Source organism: Chelonoidis abingdonii, chromosome 3 (genome assembly GCF_003597395.2).
Source record: "Chelonoidis abingdonii isolate Lonesome George chromosome 3, CheloAbing_2.0, whole genome shotgun sequence".
Taxonomy (NCBI): domain Eukaryota; kingdom Metazoa; phylum Chordata; order Testudines; family Testudinidae; genus Chelonoidis; species Chelonoidis abingdonii.
The window spans coordinates 125,056,082-125,074,502 of record NC_133771.1 but is presented as its reverse complement, the minus strand read 5'-3'; the positions used below and the strand labels follow the sequence as shown (position 1 = coordinate 125,074,502).

At 42.3% G+C, this 18,421-nt stretch overlaps 1 protein-coding gene across 1 annotated transcript in view; it reads right to left on the bottom strand.

The window, feature by feature from the left end:
• The window catches only part of SYTL3 (synaptotagmin like 3), a 52,860-nt gene that overhangs the window by 10,662 nt on the left and 23,777 nt on the right, over positions 1-18,421 (bottom strand). Inside the window, exons 6-10 of the mRNA XM_075064082.1 lie at positions 17,175-17,241; positions 16,181-16,253; positions 12,864-12,991; positions 8,143-8,286; positions 4,737-4,915 (exon numbers count right to left, since the gene is read on the bottom strand). Of these exons, the coding sequence (XP_074920183.1) occupies positions 4,737-4,915; positions 8,143-8,286; positions 12,864-12,991; positions 16,181-16,253; positions 17,175-17,241 (591 nt within the window). The remainder of the gene's footprint in view (positions 1-4,736; positions 4,916-8,142; positions 8,287-12,863; positions 12,992-16,180; positions 16,254-17,174; positions 17,242-18,421) is intronic.

The following is an 18,421-nucleotide window of genomic DNA, read 5'->3' as shown; positions in this document are numbered from 1 at the left end:
CTGAGGGCTAATGCAGATACAGACACGCTTACCCCGTCCAAGCTAACACAATAGAGATGTCCCCTCCCCTTCGTTCTTACCTTAACCAAAGAACAACTCAAACAGGTTTAAAAAGAAAGAAAAAAGACATAAAAATATTCTCTGTATCAGTTTGACAACTACAGGGTACAATATACTTAAAAGAAAAATACGAATAGCGAACAGCCTTATTCAAAAAGATTCCAATTAAACCATCTCCGCAAACTACAGCACATGTAATTACGAACAAAAAACAATAACAGCCTATGTTTTTCTTAAACCTTTGTACTCACAATTTGACACTGAAGATAGAAGCTTGAAGATTAGAAAAAGATCCCACCTCATCACTAGCTGAGAGCCAGACAAAGACACACAGACCCAAAATTTCCGCCTTGAGCCTGAGGGCTAATGCAGATACAGACACGCTTACCCCGTCCAAGCTAACACAATAGAGATGTCCCCTCCCCTTCGTTCTTACCTTAACCAAAGAACAACTCAAACAGGTTTAAAAAGAAAGAAAAAAGACATAAAAATATTCTCTGTATCAGTTTGACAACTACAGGGTACAATATACTTAAAAGAAAAATACGAATAGCGAACAGCCTTATTCAAAAAGATTCCAATTAAACCATCTCCGCAAACTACAGCACATGTAATTACGAACAAAAAACAATAACAGCCTATGTTTTTCTTAAACCTTTGTACTCACAATTTGACACTGAAGATAGAAGCTTGAAGATTAGAAAAAGATCCCACCTCATCACTAGCTGAGAGCCAGACAAAGACACACAGACCCAAAATTTCCGCCTTGAGCCCAGGATAACCCAGGGAGGGGGAGCTGGGGATGAGATAAAGAGGAGACAAGGGGAGGGGGTTTATTTCCCTTTGTGGTAAGACTCAGGGCTTCTGAGTCTTGGGGTCCCCCAGAGAAGGTTTTGGGAGACCAGAGAGGGAGCCAAGCCCTGGAAATCACTTGGCTGGAGGCAGTGATATCAGATCTAAGCTCATAAACTGAGAAGCTAGCATGAACCCTCTAAGCTTAATTACCAGCTTAGATCTGATATCGTTGCCACCAGCCAAGTGATTTCCAGGGCTTGGCTCCCCTGTCACGTAAGTAACTCATGTTAAGCAATATTCTCTCCGAATGAGAATTCTATGGGCAGACAATGGTCTATACCATGGAGTATGAATCCAGAGCCAAAGGTGATCAATAGCATTATGGATGCCCATTATCTGCTCGAAGGGCCTTTGGTGAAGGAGACAAATTCTACCAGAATATTCTTTTAAAATGTAGCATTTTATATTTAATTTATAACAGTCTATAACTGTTAAACTAGTCTGGGTTACATTCTGGGGAAACTGAAGATCAGTTGTAGCTTTCAGCAGCAATGCACTGCTTCCCTGTGCTTCCCAAGCCCCTTTGTACTGTGTGTATTTTAAAAGCCTTTTCAGCAACAGGGAGTCATGCAAACCAACCAGCCATAGCTCAAACCAGCCAACAAGCTGACAGTTTTGACAGGTTGCTAGCATAAGTGTTGGAAACAACACCTATTCCAGCCAACTTCTGTGTCAAGTGTTCTAACTGTAAACAATGCCTGTACTTTTTCCTACTGGCTGAGAGACAGCATTCTCTACACCAAATACAGAATGTAATGTTCACTACTACATGGAACTTCCCACACCATACACAGATTTTTGGTGATTTGCATGCTGGCTACATCACCAGGAAACTCAAGGGTTATTCAGTCTCTCATTAAATATTCCCTAACTGTGCAATGGCATTAGCTGGCATTCCAAGAAGGATCTTTTTATTAGAGTTCAGTTTTATGATCCTCCTCTGCAAAAGACTCAATGCTAAATTCTTCCTGGTAGAATCTAAGCATAACTCTGGAATTCCAGAATGCTTAGTGTTGGCCCAGCTGATCCAAATGCACTCAAACAATGTATTACAGTAGGGTCCAGCACTAACCATACAGCTGGACATTCTGACCGATGAATTTCCATGAATGACTTCTGCCATGGAAAGACAGAGAGAATCATTCATAAATAAAACAATAACCAGAGAGGAGACACTGAGTTAAACGTTCCATCATTAGCACCTACATTGCAAACAAAAAACACAAAAAAAACAGGAGTACTTGTGGCACCTTAGAGACTAACAAATTTATTTGAGCATAAGCCTTCGTGGGCTACAGACCCACTACACCAACATTCCACACAAAGATGGACTACAAGCCATCAGGAACAGTATCCCCGATAACATCATGGCAAACCTGGTGGCTGAACTTTGTAACTTTGTCCTCACCCATAACTATTTCACATTTGGGGACAACAGATACCCTCAAATCAGCGGCACTGCTATGGGTATCCACATGTCCCCACAGTATGCCAACATTTTTATGGCTGACTTAGAACAACACTTCCTCAGCTCTCGTCCCCTAGCACCCCTACTCTACTTGCGCTACACTGATGACATCTTCATCATCTGGACCCATGGAAAAGAAGCCCTCGAGGAATTCCATCATGATTTCAACAATTTCCACCCCACCATCAGCCTCCGCCTGGATCCACTTCCTGGACACTACAGTGCTAATAAGTGATGGTCACATAAACACCATCCTATACCAGAAACCTAATGACCGCTAAACTTACCTACATGCCTCCAGCTTTCATCCAGACCACACCACTCGATCCACTGTCTACAGCCAAACTCTATGATACAATCGTATTTGCTCCAACCCCTCAGACAGAGACAAAGATCTCTATCAAGCATTCTTACAACTACAATACCCACCTGCTGAAGTGAAGAAACAGATTGACAGAACCAGAAGTGGACCCAGAAGTCACCCAGTACAGAACAGGCCCAACAAAGAAAGTAACAGAACACCACTAGCCATCACTTTCAGTCCCCAACTAAAACCTCTCCAGCGCATCATCAAGGATCTACGACCTAGCATGAAGGATGATCCCTCACTCTCACAAATCTTGGGAGACAGGCCAGTCCCCACTTACACAACCTCCAAACCTGAAGCAAATACTCACCAGCAACCACACACCACACAACAAAAACACTAACCCAGGAACCTTGCTGGACAGAGGGAGGAGTAGAGGCACACTCGGAGCTTCAGAGGTGAGCTGGGGCCGCACGGGTAACCCACCCACCGCTGCCATCTCCGCCCTAGTGTACCACAACTGCCCCTTCCTCCACCTCCCTCCCAGGCTGCCGCAGGGGAGCGGAGGTGAGCTGGCGCGCAGGGCAGGGCGCGGCCAATTTTTTTGAGGGCCTAGAGGGTGGCAAATTTGTTAATCCACCATCTGCTCCCAACTACAAAACTCTCCAGCGTCATCATCAAGGATCTACAACCTATCCTGAAGGACAATCCATCACTCTCACAGATCTTGGGAGACAAGCCTGTCCTCAGCTTACAACAGTCCCCCAAACCTACAGCAACCATACCGTGCACACCACACAAAAAAACACTAACCCAGGAACCTATTCTTTGCAACAAAGCCTGTTGCCAACTCTGTCCACATATCTATTCAGGGGATACCATCATAGGACCAATCACATCAGCCACACTATCAGAGGCTCGTTCACCTGCACATCTACCAAAATGTGATATATGCCATCATGTGCCAGCAATGCCCCTCTGCCATGTACACTGGCCAAACCGGACAGTCTCTACGTAAAAGAATAAATGGACACAAATCAGATGTCAAGAATTATAACATTCAAAAACCAGTTCAAGAACACTTCAGCCTCCCTGGCCACTCGATTACAGACCTAAAAGTCACAATATTACAACAAAAAACCTTCAGAATCAGGCTTCAGGGAAAGACTGCTGAATTTGAATTCATTTGCAAATTGGACACTATCAAACTAAGCTTGAATAAAGACTGGGAGTGTATGGGCTATTACACAAAGTAAAACTATTTCCCCATGTTCCTCCCCCCAGCCACCAGTTCCTCACATCTTCTTGTCAATTGCTGGAAATGGGCCATTTTCATTACCACTACAAACAGTTCTTTTTCTCTCCTGCTGATAATGGCTCACCTTAATTGATCACTCTCCTTATAGTGTGTATAGTAACACCCATTGTTTCATGTTCTCTGTGTATATATATATATATCATCCTACTGTATCTTCCACTACTTGCATCCGGTGAAGTGGGTCTGTGGCCCACGAAAACTTATGCTTAAATAAATTTGTTAGTCTCTAAGGTGCCACAAGTACTTCTGTTCTTTTTGCGGATACAGACAAACACGGCTGCTACTCTGAAAAAAAACACACAGGCATCTTTCATACACAGAAATGGGTACTTTTTGCACAGGTACTATTTAAATTATATTTTGCAATTATCATTAGCTGTCACAGCATTTTAAAAAAGCAGAGATTTGTATTCTCATTTTATAGCTGAAGACGACAAACACAGACGTGTTAAATAATTTGCCCGGTGTCATGCAGTGAGTCACTCGGGAACAGAACATAGATCTACAAACTTTTCTGTTTCATGCTGAAACCACTAGACAATGAGTGTACAAGCATTTTTTGCAGGCACAACTCAAGTGCTAATGGTCTGACATCTGGGCCTCTGTATAAATTGATATGTGGCATAGTGGCAAGTCAGACACACACACACACACACACACACACACGTGTATCTTGAAAAACTAAACACCTTGTTTTTGGCTTTTTCTTTTGACACAAAAACACTTACGGGTTACATTTTTTCTTCTTCTCTTCTCCGTAAGCCAGGTTCTTGCAGGCCTTGATGCAGACTTCTAAAGTGCAGGCTTTAAAGACGTATCTGATGGCAAACTCTATTTCTCCTGTGACATTAGCCGTGTCAAAATTGCCAGCCTCGGTGCAAGTGCTGTTAATGCTATATAAACTGCCCTAAGAAAAGACAAGGATTAAAAAAAGGGAGTTCAAATCCAATAAGATAAAATTGTTTTTCCCCCTCAAATCTTAATATCTTTGCACCAAACTGACTGCTAAAGTTATAGCAAACAACTCAGAACCAACACAATACGTGCATAAAGCTATTTCTTTACTATCCATTCTAGGCCTCAAATAATAACTTCTGTTGAAATTCTGCTAGTTCATTTTTCTATATAGAATTAACCATCTTTGTATAGTAAGCTCCATGAGGTAAGGGCAGTGTCTTCCTCTGTCCCCCATACATGACTGAGCATAACTATCCTATAGGCACTCAATGTATGAGACCATATCTCTATCTGGAAGTTGATTCCCCAAAAAATTATTATGTGACCAAAAAGAGGATTTTTTAAAAAGCATGTGATAGGAACAATATGGATACTGGACTGACTGGCACCCACTGATGTCAATGGCCAAAGTCCCAAACATCTAAAATGTACAGCTCGACCGTGTTTGTAGTATGCAGCCCATAGTAAGAGGCAGTGCTGAAGTACACAGCCCTAGAAAGAACCTGAGGAAATGTTGTAGGAAACAAAGAAGGTCACTTATTAAACGTTCTCTAGGGCTCCCCAGTGGCATATTTAAAAGGAATAGCATCCTTTTCGTGCATAGCCAGCCAGCACTGGGTACCAGTGCATAGGGGAGGTGGACCCATGGCTCCACACCTGCTTGCCCACTCTTTACCCTCCTTAGGGGGGAGGTTCTGGGGTGCAGCCTCTGTGCTCGCCCAAGCACCCAGACAGCACTTGTGGCCAGCCCTTACACAGGCCCTGAAGGTGGGGTGAAGACGGAGGCTTTACTCCTTTCTGTGCCGCCCTATTCTACACCCCCAACCAAGGAGTTCTTACTTTGCATGCCTGAGCAGCTAATCACACAGGCTAATGTTTAGAATAGATTGTATCTCGCTGCACTGCAGTTGTTATTTTTAATTTGTGCAGCTTCCCAAGCAACAATTTCAAAATTCACAACAATGTCTTTGACTGAAGTCAAAGAAGTCACCTGCTCTAAGTTCCAAGTAACACACATTGCTTTTTTGGCCTGAGGGTGAAAAAAGAAGTCCTGACAGGAGCTAGGGTTACATTTTGAACCCATGTACAGCTCATGTAATCCAGCTGACCTCACAGGATGTAGGCCAGAGCAGCAGTTAATCTCTGTTGCAGTTTTGTTAAATTCTACTCACCCCCTCACCACAAGGAAGTAAATTATTTCACAGCTAAGTAAAAAACTCATTCATTTTTCACTATCACTCATCGTAAGAAAGGAAGGCAAATAGATTTTGTGCCTCAGCTGATAGATTTTAATGACAGTTTTGCAAAGCTGTCCTACTGCTTAGTTCATTGACCCTCTTATTTATTCAGAGGAGCTATATGCTTATTCCAAGCAGTGCTCCTCAGTTTGGATAGCATTACGTGTTCCTTTTTTTCAGCAAGCTGTGCAGTGGCTTTAGCAGGGGTCAGACCCTCGGACAAAAGCAGGCATTATAAACACTGAACAAGGAAATACCCCTTCCATTTGGTCCTCCCTCATAATAAATTAACAATGAGCTCCTGTACTCAAGCTCAGCTAACCATCTCTTAGGTTAAAGGATAGATTTTGATGAATTGATGATCAGTATCACAGAGCTCCCCCATAAACAAGGTGCTTGATAAAGCTGGGCCTCCCCTTTGACAAGACAGAAGGAGATACTCCACTGTTTAGACTGGGCTGTCCATAGTACAGCCAGTGGAGTCCCAGAATGCATCCTGCAACTGTCCTCCAATCCACTGCAAGCTAGGTTGTAATGGGCTTGACCCGGATACAAGGTGGGAAAGATGCTAGGATGCACAACCCCCCTCTGAGCTTCTCCAGAGCAGTCGGGCAAGTACATCTCCATACTACCCCCCAACACAGAGCTGTGCCTTATAGGCACAGACTAGCCCTGTACCTCAGATACAGACAGAGGTCTGACTCATGGAGACAAGGGTTTTTAACAGGAGAGACCCCAAGTCCATTCTTCCATTCTGAAGGCTTTGTCCCTGGTCTATGGTTGTTGTATCATTACTGGGGTATTTATCCAACAGATAAAATATCTATTCATGTATGAAGGAATATATAATTATAAGCAATTATTAGGGTTATGTTCATTTATATTTTGTAAGAAATACAAGTTAGGTAAATACTTTATATCAATGGAGTTTGTATTTGTTTCTCCAGCACCGTGTCCCATCCCTCAAAGAAAATAATCATGTCTGAAAAGGAAAAGGAGGAATACAGGCAGATCGCTACAGGGAGCAGTAGTGACTATCATTCAAAAGTCAACTTTGCTGACTGCATCACAGTTATGACCTATGCTAAGAGGAAATGTATGGCAACTCAGATACAACTGTGTGGTGAACTGTTAGCAAACATCGATGGCCTGACTGTCCACTGCCATGCACTTTGTGTAGTTATTCACACCTCTGCAAAGCACATGTAAAATTATCTCATTGTTCTGTCACTAAACAGCAGGAGGCTGGTTCAGCTATGTTTGGCCCCTAAGAGCCATTTTAGTTTCCTTCCTTCTTAACTCCAGCTCTGAAATGCCTAGACACTGCACCTATGATGTCCACTGTGTCCTGACAATTCCTGTCAAGTAACTTATAACATACTGAAAGCACTACCCTCAGTGACATACAGTTAAAATAACAGCTAATCAAATAGACTTTAAAACCCTTGTTGCATTCACTTCTGACTGGTTTTCTTCTCTCCCTTCTGGCTAAGATCAAGTGCATATGATGATATGTCATTAGTCAGGGGACTATATTTTGTAGAAAATGTCAATGATTTAGACAGGCTTTTCCATCCCTAATGACTATGATCGCCTTTGCACTTTTAATGTTTTTGTCCTTTTCTATAAATTATCCTCAGTGAAGAGAATGAGGCAGCTGAGTTTGCACACCTCAGAGGACATTAACTAAACTTCAGTTAACCTTACGTTTCAGCTAACTGCAGTTCATTCAGCAGTATTTATGCTGCAGTAAACTTATACCGCTGCTGTAAGGACAATGCCAAGGACAGACAGTCTTTCCTTGATCTGAACTAAAGTAGAATTCTCTTCTTATTTCTGAGCATAATCCATAACACACGCTATACAAGCTTTTAACTCTTACACTTCAGTCCATTTTACACCACTGTTCTATTCTGCTTCATCTCATGTTGACACTTACATGTTTTTTGCCACTGCAGAATATGGCGTCACTCATGGGACTGGTTGGAATGTCTTCTGCCTGCTTGCAATACCTTTTGGTAAAGGCTTCATTGTCATCTCGTGTCCCACTGATGAGTTGCTGAAGGGTTGGTATATTTTTTATCTGTAAGAGATGTAGCATTGAACTTCCATTGACTTGTTTGTTAAGTCAAGTGCCCGGTGGTTCCCACCCTCCTCCCTCCTGTGTTCTGCCACATAAATATATGGTCAATACCTACAATTCACATATGGGTGTGCCTGCTTTGGGAGACTGTTTGACAAAGGAACAGATCTATAACTAAATTGTAATTTGTACACACACTGGTTGATCCATTGCTACTCCACCCTGTCCATAGTATATCCATAATCTTGTGTGGTGGACATGCCATTCTCCACCATATGATGATTACTAACATGGCACCTACAATTAAAGGTAATTACTGTAAAAGCGTGTATTAATAAAAGGCCTCATTAGGACAACTTCACCCCAACCCCCAAAATCCTGGCACTTTGCCAAAAGAACTCTTCTTCCAGGAAATTACAAATTGTATGTTGCAGCATACATGGCATATGCCTGTCTCCATCTATGTAAAGAAAGACCAGAATGAACGTAACTTGAAGGAATCAGTACAAAGATGGACTGACAAGTCTTACTTTAGCTGTGACTCCAGAGAAAGGCTAAACATTCAATGTTTGTTTAACCGTAACTTTGCTATAGTCCAGAATGTGGGAGTTCCAAGCAGCACATCTTTAAATTCCACTCCCCCATAAAAATTCTGACTGTGTGGGCAACATGAAGAGATGAGGTAGGATTCCTCAGTATCTCCCATCCATCAGTCTCTGTTCTTCCAAGAAAATACAGTCTGTGAAACACATTTCATCAAGGGCATGGAGGGAAAATAGCAGTAGGAAAGAAGGAAAAGATCACTTTGGAATACGTATTTGTTTGAAGAAACACTTTGGTGGAGTTTATTACCAAAGGACTAGTGAGAATATTCCTCCCTGAATGAGCCAACAACATTAGTGAGAATTATTTGCATACAGAGAGGGGATAAAATGCCCTTAATAATCACAGGGATTTCCTGTACTACTAGTAGAAAGAACTACAAAAATGGCCATGGATGAAGATGAAATGGTGAGATAAATTTGAAAACAAACCTCATTCTGAACAACAGGTTACACACCTGTGACAGGCTGGATCACAGAACCCCCCTTGGGAGCTGCCACCTGATGTGCCAAGACTACTTCTGCCACTGCCTTCCCTGCCAGCTCGGGGCCCCAGCACCCTGTCTTGCTGAGCCAGACACTCCCGTCTGCTCCAACAAAGACCCAGGGTCAGAATTATTTGCCCCAAAGCTTCAGGTTTACCTGAAAGCAACTAACAGAAGTGTTCTTGTATTTAACACTCAGATGCCCAACTCCTAGTGTTTGCTCCCCCAGGTATTAATACATACTCTGGGTCAATTAATAAGTAGAAAGTGATTTTATTAAATACAGAAAGTAGGATTTAAGTGGTTCCAAGTAGTAACAGACAGAACAAAGTAAGTCACCAAGCACAATAAAATAAAACACGCAAATCTATGTCTAATCAAACTGAATACAGATAATCTCACCCTCAGAGATGCTTCAGTAAGCTTTTTTCTCAGACTGGACACCTTCTAGGCCTGGGCACAATTCTTTCCCCTGGTACAGCTCTTGTACCAACTCAAGTGGTAGCTAGGGGATTCTTCATGATGGCTTCTTCCCCTTTGTTCTATTCCACTCCTTTATATATCTTTTGCATAAGGCGGGAATCCTTTGTTCCTCTCTGGGTTCCCACCCCCTCCTTCTCAATAGAAAGACATCAGGTTAAAGATGGATTCCAGTTCAGGAGACATGATCACACGTCACTGCAAGACTTCATTGTCCACTTGCCAGCACACAAGTATACAGGAAGGCTTACAGGTAAAACACAGCCATCTGCAGTCAATTGTCCTGGTTAATGGGAGTCATCAAGATTCCAAACCACCATTAATGGCCCACACTTTGCATAATTACAATAGGCCCTCAGAGTTATATTTCATATTTCTAGTTTCAGATACAAGAGTGATACATTCATACAAATAGGATGATCACACTCAGTAGATTATAAGCTTTGTAATGATACCTTACAAGAGATCTTTTACATGAAGCATATTCCAGTTACATTATATTCACTCATTACCATATTTTGTATAAAATCATATAGACTGCAATGTCACAACACCATCCAAGCCATTATACTTCTCTACTGTACTAAACACAAAACAATCATAAAGATGATGGGTACAGCAGTGTTAATACCAGTGCTAAGGTTAGAATAGCACATATATATAGGGACAAAATCAGAAACGCTGAGGCACAAAGTGAGTTACACCTATCAAGGGACATAAAAGGCAAGAAGAAGAAGTAGTTCTTTAAACTGATTATGGGCAAGAGAAAGATGAAGGCCAGTGACAGTCCTTTACTTAGTGAGGAAGGAGAGCTAATGACAGATGACAACAAGAAGGCTGAGGTGTTAGTGCCTATTCTGCTTCAGTCTTCATCAGTCAGCCTAACTTTGATGCCTGGAAAGATACTGGAACAAACTAACAAGATTAAAAATAATTTTTTTTACTGCTTTATGTCATCAAAGCAAGGAGGCACGTCTGAGTATACATAGGAATCAGTCCTCTTGAGTAAGAAGGTGCCATTTTGACAGTCACTCTTCAGCATAGAACTGCGATTTAAGATCACTTTAAGAGTTCTGGCAGAGAGAACACAAACAGTGTGATGGAGGAAAAAAAGAAAGGTGGTAACCTGGTTTACAAAGATAAAAAGAAAATAGGAAACCACAGGGGGAATAACAGATGAGGCATTTGATAAAGATTAACAAACAGGCTACACAGTGAAGCGTAAGAACTGATGAACACTGCCACTACCACTATCAAAAGGAAGACAAAGATCAGAACTAGAGAGAATGCTAGGAAAAAGTAAGAGGGGGGCACAACAGCTCACAGAGATTAAAAGTAAATTTAGGGATCACAGCATGAATGCTAACAGCCATACCATAGGGGTGGGGAAGAAGGTGTGAGTAAAAACTTCAACCAGAATTAGAAAATATAGATTGCAATGATGACATCCAAAATAGAAGATCAACCAAAACTTCACCCAAATAGTCCAAACTTCAGCAGAGGCTTGGGTTTTTCAGTTAGAGGGGCATTGGAAATTCCTGTTCTCCAGGAGGAGAGCTCTGACAACATAATCAAGAAAAATGTTATCTTTCTATATCCTTAATATAAAGTGCTGACGTACTTTAGCACCCTAAAACCTTTAGCATTTATAGCCAATTACAAAATCCAGATATATTGTTTGGCAATCATATCACAGGGAGATTTCAAACTATAGAGACCTCATTCATCCATAAAACACAATAGGATATGTGTTTAATATGCAATGAAAGCACGGTTAGGGTGTGTAGAAAATGTCGGTATACAACTCCTTCCTTATTGCTTTTCAATGCAGCGAAACGCAGCTATGATTTTCCAGTGAAACCAGATCGACAAGGAAACACTGGGGATGCGGTTGATCACACACAACTGGTATAGAACTAAAAGGAGGCACTGAGGTGATTAACCTATCTATATTTTCCATAATATTTATGATATAGTCTCAATGCATCCTATAAAAATAAACATCACAGATAATTTGCTTCATTTTCTAAACTACACACCAAGTCAGATCACTGATGCATTAAGTCTGGCATTCTGACTCTGTCACCTGCCAATTCCCGATGCTTTAGTGGAATATGAAAAGCCACCATGATGTAGAACATTGAACACAGGGGGAAATGTCCCTTTCTGCCCCCTGCTCTGAGAAGTACATGCCCTAAAGCAGGAGCAGTTTTGTAAACACCTCATGTAACAAGACAGCATGTGAAGTCTACGCTATTCAAATAGTTGTGGTAACTCAGTGCGGCCCAACTACCTAGAAAGTTTCAGCTTATAAAGCTCAGCCATTTGGGAGCTAGACGTGTACAAAACAAACCCTTACCCATCTTTTTACAGAAAATAAACTAAATTGTTTCACGCTCTCACAACTTCAAAACAGGAGAACGGATTTTGCTCAAACATTTCAAAAATACTGAGGGGTAGTGATTTGGTCCTTGTGGAGGTGCATGGGAAGGGGCAAATGGAGGAGCTGCAGGAAACCTTCCCCAAACAGTTCACACAATGGCCAACACTTTCTCTCCTCAGCAAATTGCCCCAAAAGTCCCAGGAACAGTGTGGAAGGGCCATAGCTCAGTCCCCTCTTTATCAGTAGGGGCTGAAGGAGGGCCAGCAGATGGACTGAGAGCAATAGGAGCAGCCTATTGGCTGGTGCAGAGTGTGCACCAAGCACCCCCAGGAGAGCTTGTGAGCCATGTGCACTCCTGGTGTTCCCTGTTGGAGCAAGGTGGCTCCATGCAAACTAGCCCTTAGCTTTGGGCTGAAACTAAGGCTGGAGAAGTTCAGCCAAAAACAAGAATTACTGAAAGAGTTACAAAAGGAGGAGATCCAGTGGCCATCTCAAAGTAACCTTAACTAGCTTCCACTGATCTAATAAAGTCAGTGCTGTATCACGACAATCATCAGTCTTCTAATCATATTCCAATCACAAAACAGCCCTTAAAATTATAACGACTAAGTATAATGAATTGCATACCCTGTTTGCAACATCGATGGCAGTGTCAGACTGACTCCTCCTTTCCTTCTTTCGTTCCATGTCCTGCCCATAATCTGTAGTTAGGAGACTTTTGTCAGCCCTCATATCATTCTGGGACTTTGAGATTTCTAAAACGAATACAAGGAGAGAGGGTCACATGTATAATGAACATTGTCAACAAAACTGGAGATGTATGAAGCTAAACCTAGGCCTTTCAGATCATTTAGATTACAGATCTACTACTGATCTCCTGAGAAGAAGAAACAGCTGGGAAAGCAAGTTCCTGTCCTATTTTGTGTAACTGCATTCTGCCTACCTAAATTCACAAATGCAATACTATTATGATCATTTATGGGAGTGCTACAGTGGAAATTAGGAAAATGGGGAGTCAATTAAAATGGATACAAAATATGGAAGAAAGTGGAAACATTTTATATTCAGGCCACACGCATGATTTTAAGGTGTGAGTACCCCCACTGATTTCAATAGGATTGCTCACTTATGCATGTGCTTAAATTCCTGGTTAAATTAGGGCCTCTGTGCATTAAAGGTCCTTTTCCCAAGCAATTCAGATTGCAGTATAGGTAATGCAACAAAATATGGTAATACATCAATCCTTATGGGCTGTACACAATTAGCCAAATAAACCTGCCAGTGCACTTATAGAGCTTTAGTGCAACACTTCTTTGCTTCTTTCACCTTGGGGTGCAATCAGGAGGGCTTCTCTTTATTTCAGGGGAAGAAAGGAGAGGACGTATTCATGATTCTTAAGATTAAAGACTGGCAGTCCCAGCAACAGACACAGTGTGTGTTATAAACACTATCTTACATAGCTCCTGATGAAGAGTCAATATTGCAGTACAAGTGATGCAAAAAAGATCAACAGCCATCACATGTTTAATATATACTGCGGAAATAAATCTTTCTGTAGTGTATAACACTGGCTGCTGCAATGGAAAACTCACAAAGCCTGTTAAGATACTTGAGGACAATGGGACTCTGGGGTGTCTGACATTTAAAGCCATTGTGACATAGGTTTTGCTTTTAAGAGCAATCGATCCTCCTACATTTATTGAGCGCTGTGTACGCAGTGAACATGCCAGGTGACACATTCATAAAGAGGCTCAGTCCAGTCGTCTCCTACAGCAAATGCGACTGGATTTTTTTTTATGTATATATAGTGAATTTAGCACTCATAAAAGGGGCCGGAGTGACAGACCTAATGGGCTGAATAGGTTTAAATTGATTCAGCACCAGCACAGGCTTGCCCCACACTGCTCTAACAATCGGATTGTTGGAGGGATCATTTCTGAAGCCAAATTAGTTCAATTTTCACATCCATTCTTTCTCTGGCGTCTCTGCTGAGACAGTCAATAAGGGTGCCAATTATTGCCAGTTGCGGATTGTGCTGTGAACTAGACCAAGACCAGCAACTCATTTCACATACGCCATCCAACAACTAAAACGTTATAACAACTTTCTCTCTCTGCCACAGAGAATCAACTGAAACTAGCACCCTAAAAGGGAAAGGCTTTATAGCCATCCAATCTGTGGAAACTAAGGCTTTGTATCCTACACTCAAATCCTCTGGCTCCAGATGTGCTGTCAGATATGCACACGCGAGTCCCATTGGCTTAAATGGAAGTGTCTGAGGGCACAGCCAGGCTCTTCGTTTTTACTTCTTGCAAAATACAGGAGCTGTGTATGCTCAGTACTGCTGCAAACGAGCCCACTTTTATTTAGATGCCAAAATATGGATGTAGGAACCTAACTTTAGGCACTCATGACTCAAAATTTTGGCCCACATGTTTATCACTGGGCTTGAAGGAAACTACTAAGGGCACAGTGTCAAGAAGAGGTGGCTTCCTGGTCCAACAGGGGGCAGTGGTGAGTTACAGCTCTTAGCTACAGTGACTCCCAGCGAGCCAATCCTTCCTTCTAGGGAATACCCCTTTCCTCCCTGGCCTCCCTTCCTCCATGCTCTGCCCTGATCAGCAAGGAAAAGCCAAGCTTCCTCACATAGTATTTGGGTTACATGCTGGCTTAAGGTGAGTGATCATGTCTTTCTTTGGTAGCTGACTTCACAGATAATAACAGCCTACCATACGTTCTTACAGCTAAAGAGATTCCTGCCCTAGTTCAAATGGTAGCCGCTTGTGCTTTTGGTGTTGTATATTCCAGGTTCAATCCACACTAACAATCATAGTGTCTATATATATATATACAGGCTGTTATGCTTCTCAGTGTTCTTGGGTCACATGGGCAAACTGGATTACATTTGGTGAGAACAAGCAGAGGGGACTGGCTAGGGAGGAGTCTCATTAGAAAGGATTCAGAGTGGTAGCCTTGTTAGTCTGTATCAGCAAAAACAATGAGGACTTCTCATTAGAAAGGAGTGGTTAAGAGGAAAGACGACAGAGAGGAGGCAAGAGACTAGTGCCAAGTTACTCAGGTCTAGTCTCATTTTATAATCCTTGGGATAAGGATACTGCTCTAGCCATGAGGGACAACATTTACAACTGCCCCCAGTCTCTGCAGCAGGCAGCAGATTAGTAAAAATATATGCTAATTGTGAGGTATCTGGTCTTCATAAGGGTCAGAGCTTGTTCTCTTCTGGCTACTGCTCCCTTTTGTTATGCACACAGGGCCAAAGTCTGCCCTCCAATAGGTGCAGCTTGTTCCACATATGTATCCAAAGCCTAAACTTGCCCTCTAAAGTTACTGAAGAACAGAATAGCAATAAGAGAAAGAGGAAAATGAGGAGGACAAAGGATATCAGGATTAAAGGTGAACTGACAGGTGAGGATGACTTTTAAAAACACATACACTGACAGGAAGTTAGAATGAGGGAGAAAGAGAAGGGAGAGGTTTTTTAAAAAAACTGATAGGAAAGAGAAAGACAATACTAAAACCTTCCTTCTGAGAGTGATCAAAGAATGGCAATCTGTGACAAGTTCACTTGGGAAAGATGGATAATACAGCCATTACCACAATAGAAAGTTGGCATATTCCACGCCACAATAGTTGAGTTTGCTGTAGTATTTTCAGGTTTTATCAGCACATATCTGAACTATTATAGTTGTTTAAAAAAAACAAAACACCTTCATATATAGTCTTTTTGCGACTTAGCAAGAAAAGAGAGTGCTCAGCTGGGATCATCAGTTGCTCAGCTTGTTAAAAAATTAGAGGGAATTCTGATGGAAAATTAGACATGCCCTGTAACTATTTGTTGGTCCTAGCAGCAGTCACTAACAGACCCTTCACTTGTAACCACTTGTGGCTCAAATTTAAATGGCAAAGCACTGAAGGACACTTACTTTTCATATTTGTGGCAAGAGACAGAAACAAGTTTTCCACAGACTTATTAAAGCTTTTAGATTGGCTGATTTCCTGCAATTGAGAAAAAAAAATTAAGAGAGAAAATAAGGAAGTGTGTTTTCAAAGCTTCCCATGTCACATACCTTTAGAAACTGCAACAACAGCATGTGTGTAAGATTGCACAGAGCTATCATTTCTGTAGCATTTATAAGCACATATTTTTGCATTACTTGTAAATATTAGCACCAAAGTATTTGGCTGGGGAATGGGGTGGCTCTTTCAACTGAGTTCTTTTGCAACTACCAGCAGAAAACTCTGCAGGCAATTTCCATATTGCTTTCATAAATCTAAACAAATGACATAGCTGATTAATTTTTTACAATATTGTTTGCATTTAAATTAAGGTAAGAAAGAGTCTTATTAATCTTAGAACTGGTGTAATGCTTCTGGCAGTCCGGATTCAGAGGATCCTCACAAGGATTGGAAGTAGAGCTAGTCAGAATTTTTCATCAAAATCAATGGGATTTAAGCATGTGTATAAAATTAAACATGTACTTAAGTGCTCTCCTGAGCAGGGAAGGGCTGCTGAATTAGGGCACCAGGGCCCAATCCAGAGCCCTATGAAGTCAATGGTAGTCTTCTAATTGATTTCAATGGATTTTGGATCTGGTCCTAATAATCCACCTGCTAGAAACTGTGATGAAATTGCAAACATCAAAATCATTCTGCTCTTTGCTCATTTATACAAACAATACATGCAAAGTTTTCATTACAAATGGCTACATAATGTGCACTAAAAAATTGGTGACTAATCTAATATGTCCCTAAGAGACCAACTTCTCAGAAAAAGGAACAAGACAAAGGAAATAAAAGCATAATTTATATTGCAACAAATTCCTAAACAATATTATGAGATGTTGCTATGTGCTATACTTCTGTGGCTGGCCGTTTCCACTGAAAGAGCTCTTAGATATCTGCATATATAAACATTACCATTGTGGTGTTTCTTCCGGTGGTTTCAGTGAAAGGAGGGGGAGTAGGAGGAACCACAGAAATTTTACTAGGAAGGTAGGAGAAAAGAAACAATTAACGTATTTTTCACAAGACTCTAATATTTACAGCTTTCTCAACCTCTTTCTTTGTTTCTTCTCTTTCCTCAAAGGAGCCACCTCTCTCCTGCAACCTAAAGATCTTGGGTGAGTCTGTACTACGCTTCTTACAGGCTCAGCAAAGAACTTGCAGCCACAGGAGTGGGGGCTAAAGTAGCTTTGCACCCTCCTGATCCTCAGCTGCTCCAGCCAGTATAATTTAGACAGACCTGAGGGCCTATTTAAGTCACTGCAGCCTCCTTGGGCTACTCTATGGTCACCAGTGCATACTGTATTCCTGCCTCCACCGAGACACACCCCTGCTGACTCCAGCATGCATGCATCTTCCTGCCATCTATGCCACAGGTTGTCAGAGGATCCTCAGAAATCAGCCTTATGGCCATCTTCCATGGTTCCTGTGCAGGAGAGATCCACCCCTGGCTGGCATTGGGGCTTTTAGAATTTTGGACGTTTATTCCAACCCAGCCCCTTCATGCAGCATAAAGAGGCCAGACCAGGAGCAATTACCTGCCCCTTGATCCTGTACTCCCAACACAATCAAAAACCCCAATGCAGACAATGCACTTCCCCTGTGCTTCTACTCCGGGGTCGGCAACCTATGGCACATGTGCCAAAGGTGGCACGCAAGCTGATTTTTGATGGCATGCGCTGCTCTGGGGTTCCGGCTGCTGCCCCACTGCCAGCTGGGGTCCCGGCCACTGGCCTCCTTCAGCCTGCTACCGGCCTGGGGTTCTGCTCACCGAGGCCTGCAGCAGGCTGAGCGGGGCTGGCAGCTGGGACCCCAACTATCAAGGGGCCGGCAGCCGGAACCCTAGACCAGCAGCAGGCTGAGTGCTATTGGGACCCCAGACTGGCAGCGGACTGAGCCACTCAGCCCTCCGCTGGCCCTGCACAGCCTACCACTGGCCCGCTCAGCCCACTGCCGGCTGAGTAAATGGAACCCCAGACCGGCAGCGGGCTGAGCAGGACCTAGTGGCTGGACCCCAGACTGGCCAGCAGGCTGAGTGGGGTTCGTGGCTGGAACCCCAGACATTCAATCCCAGGGAAGGATCACAATAAATTGATAAGATCTGCATTTTAATTTTATTTTAAATGAAGCTTGTTAAATATTTTTAAAACTTTATTTACTTT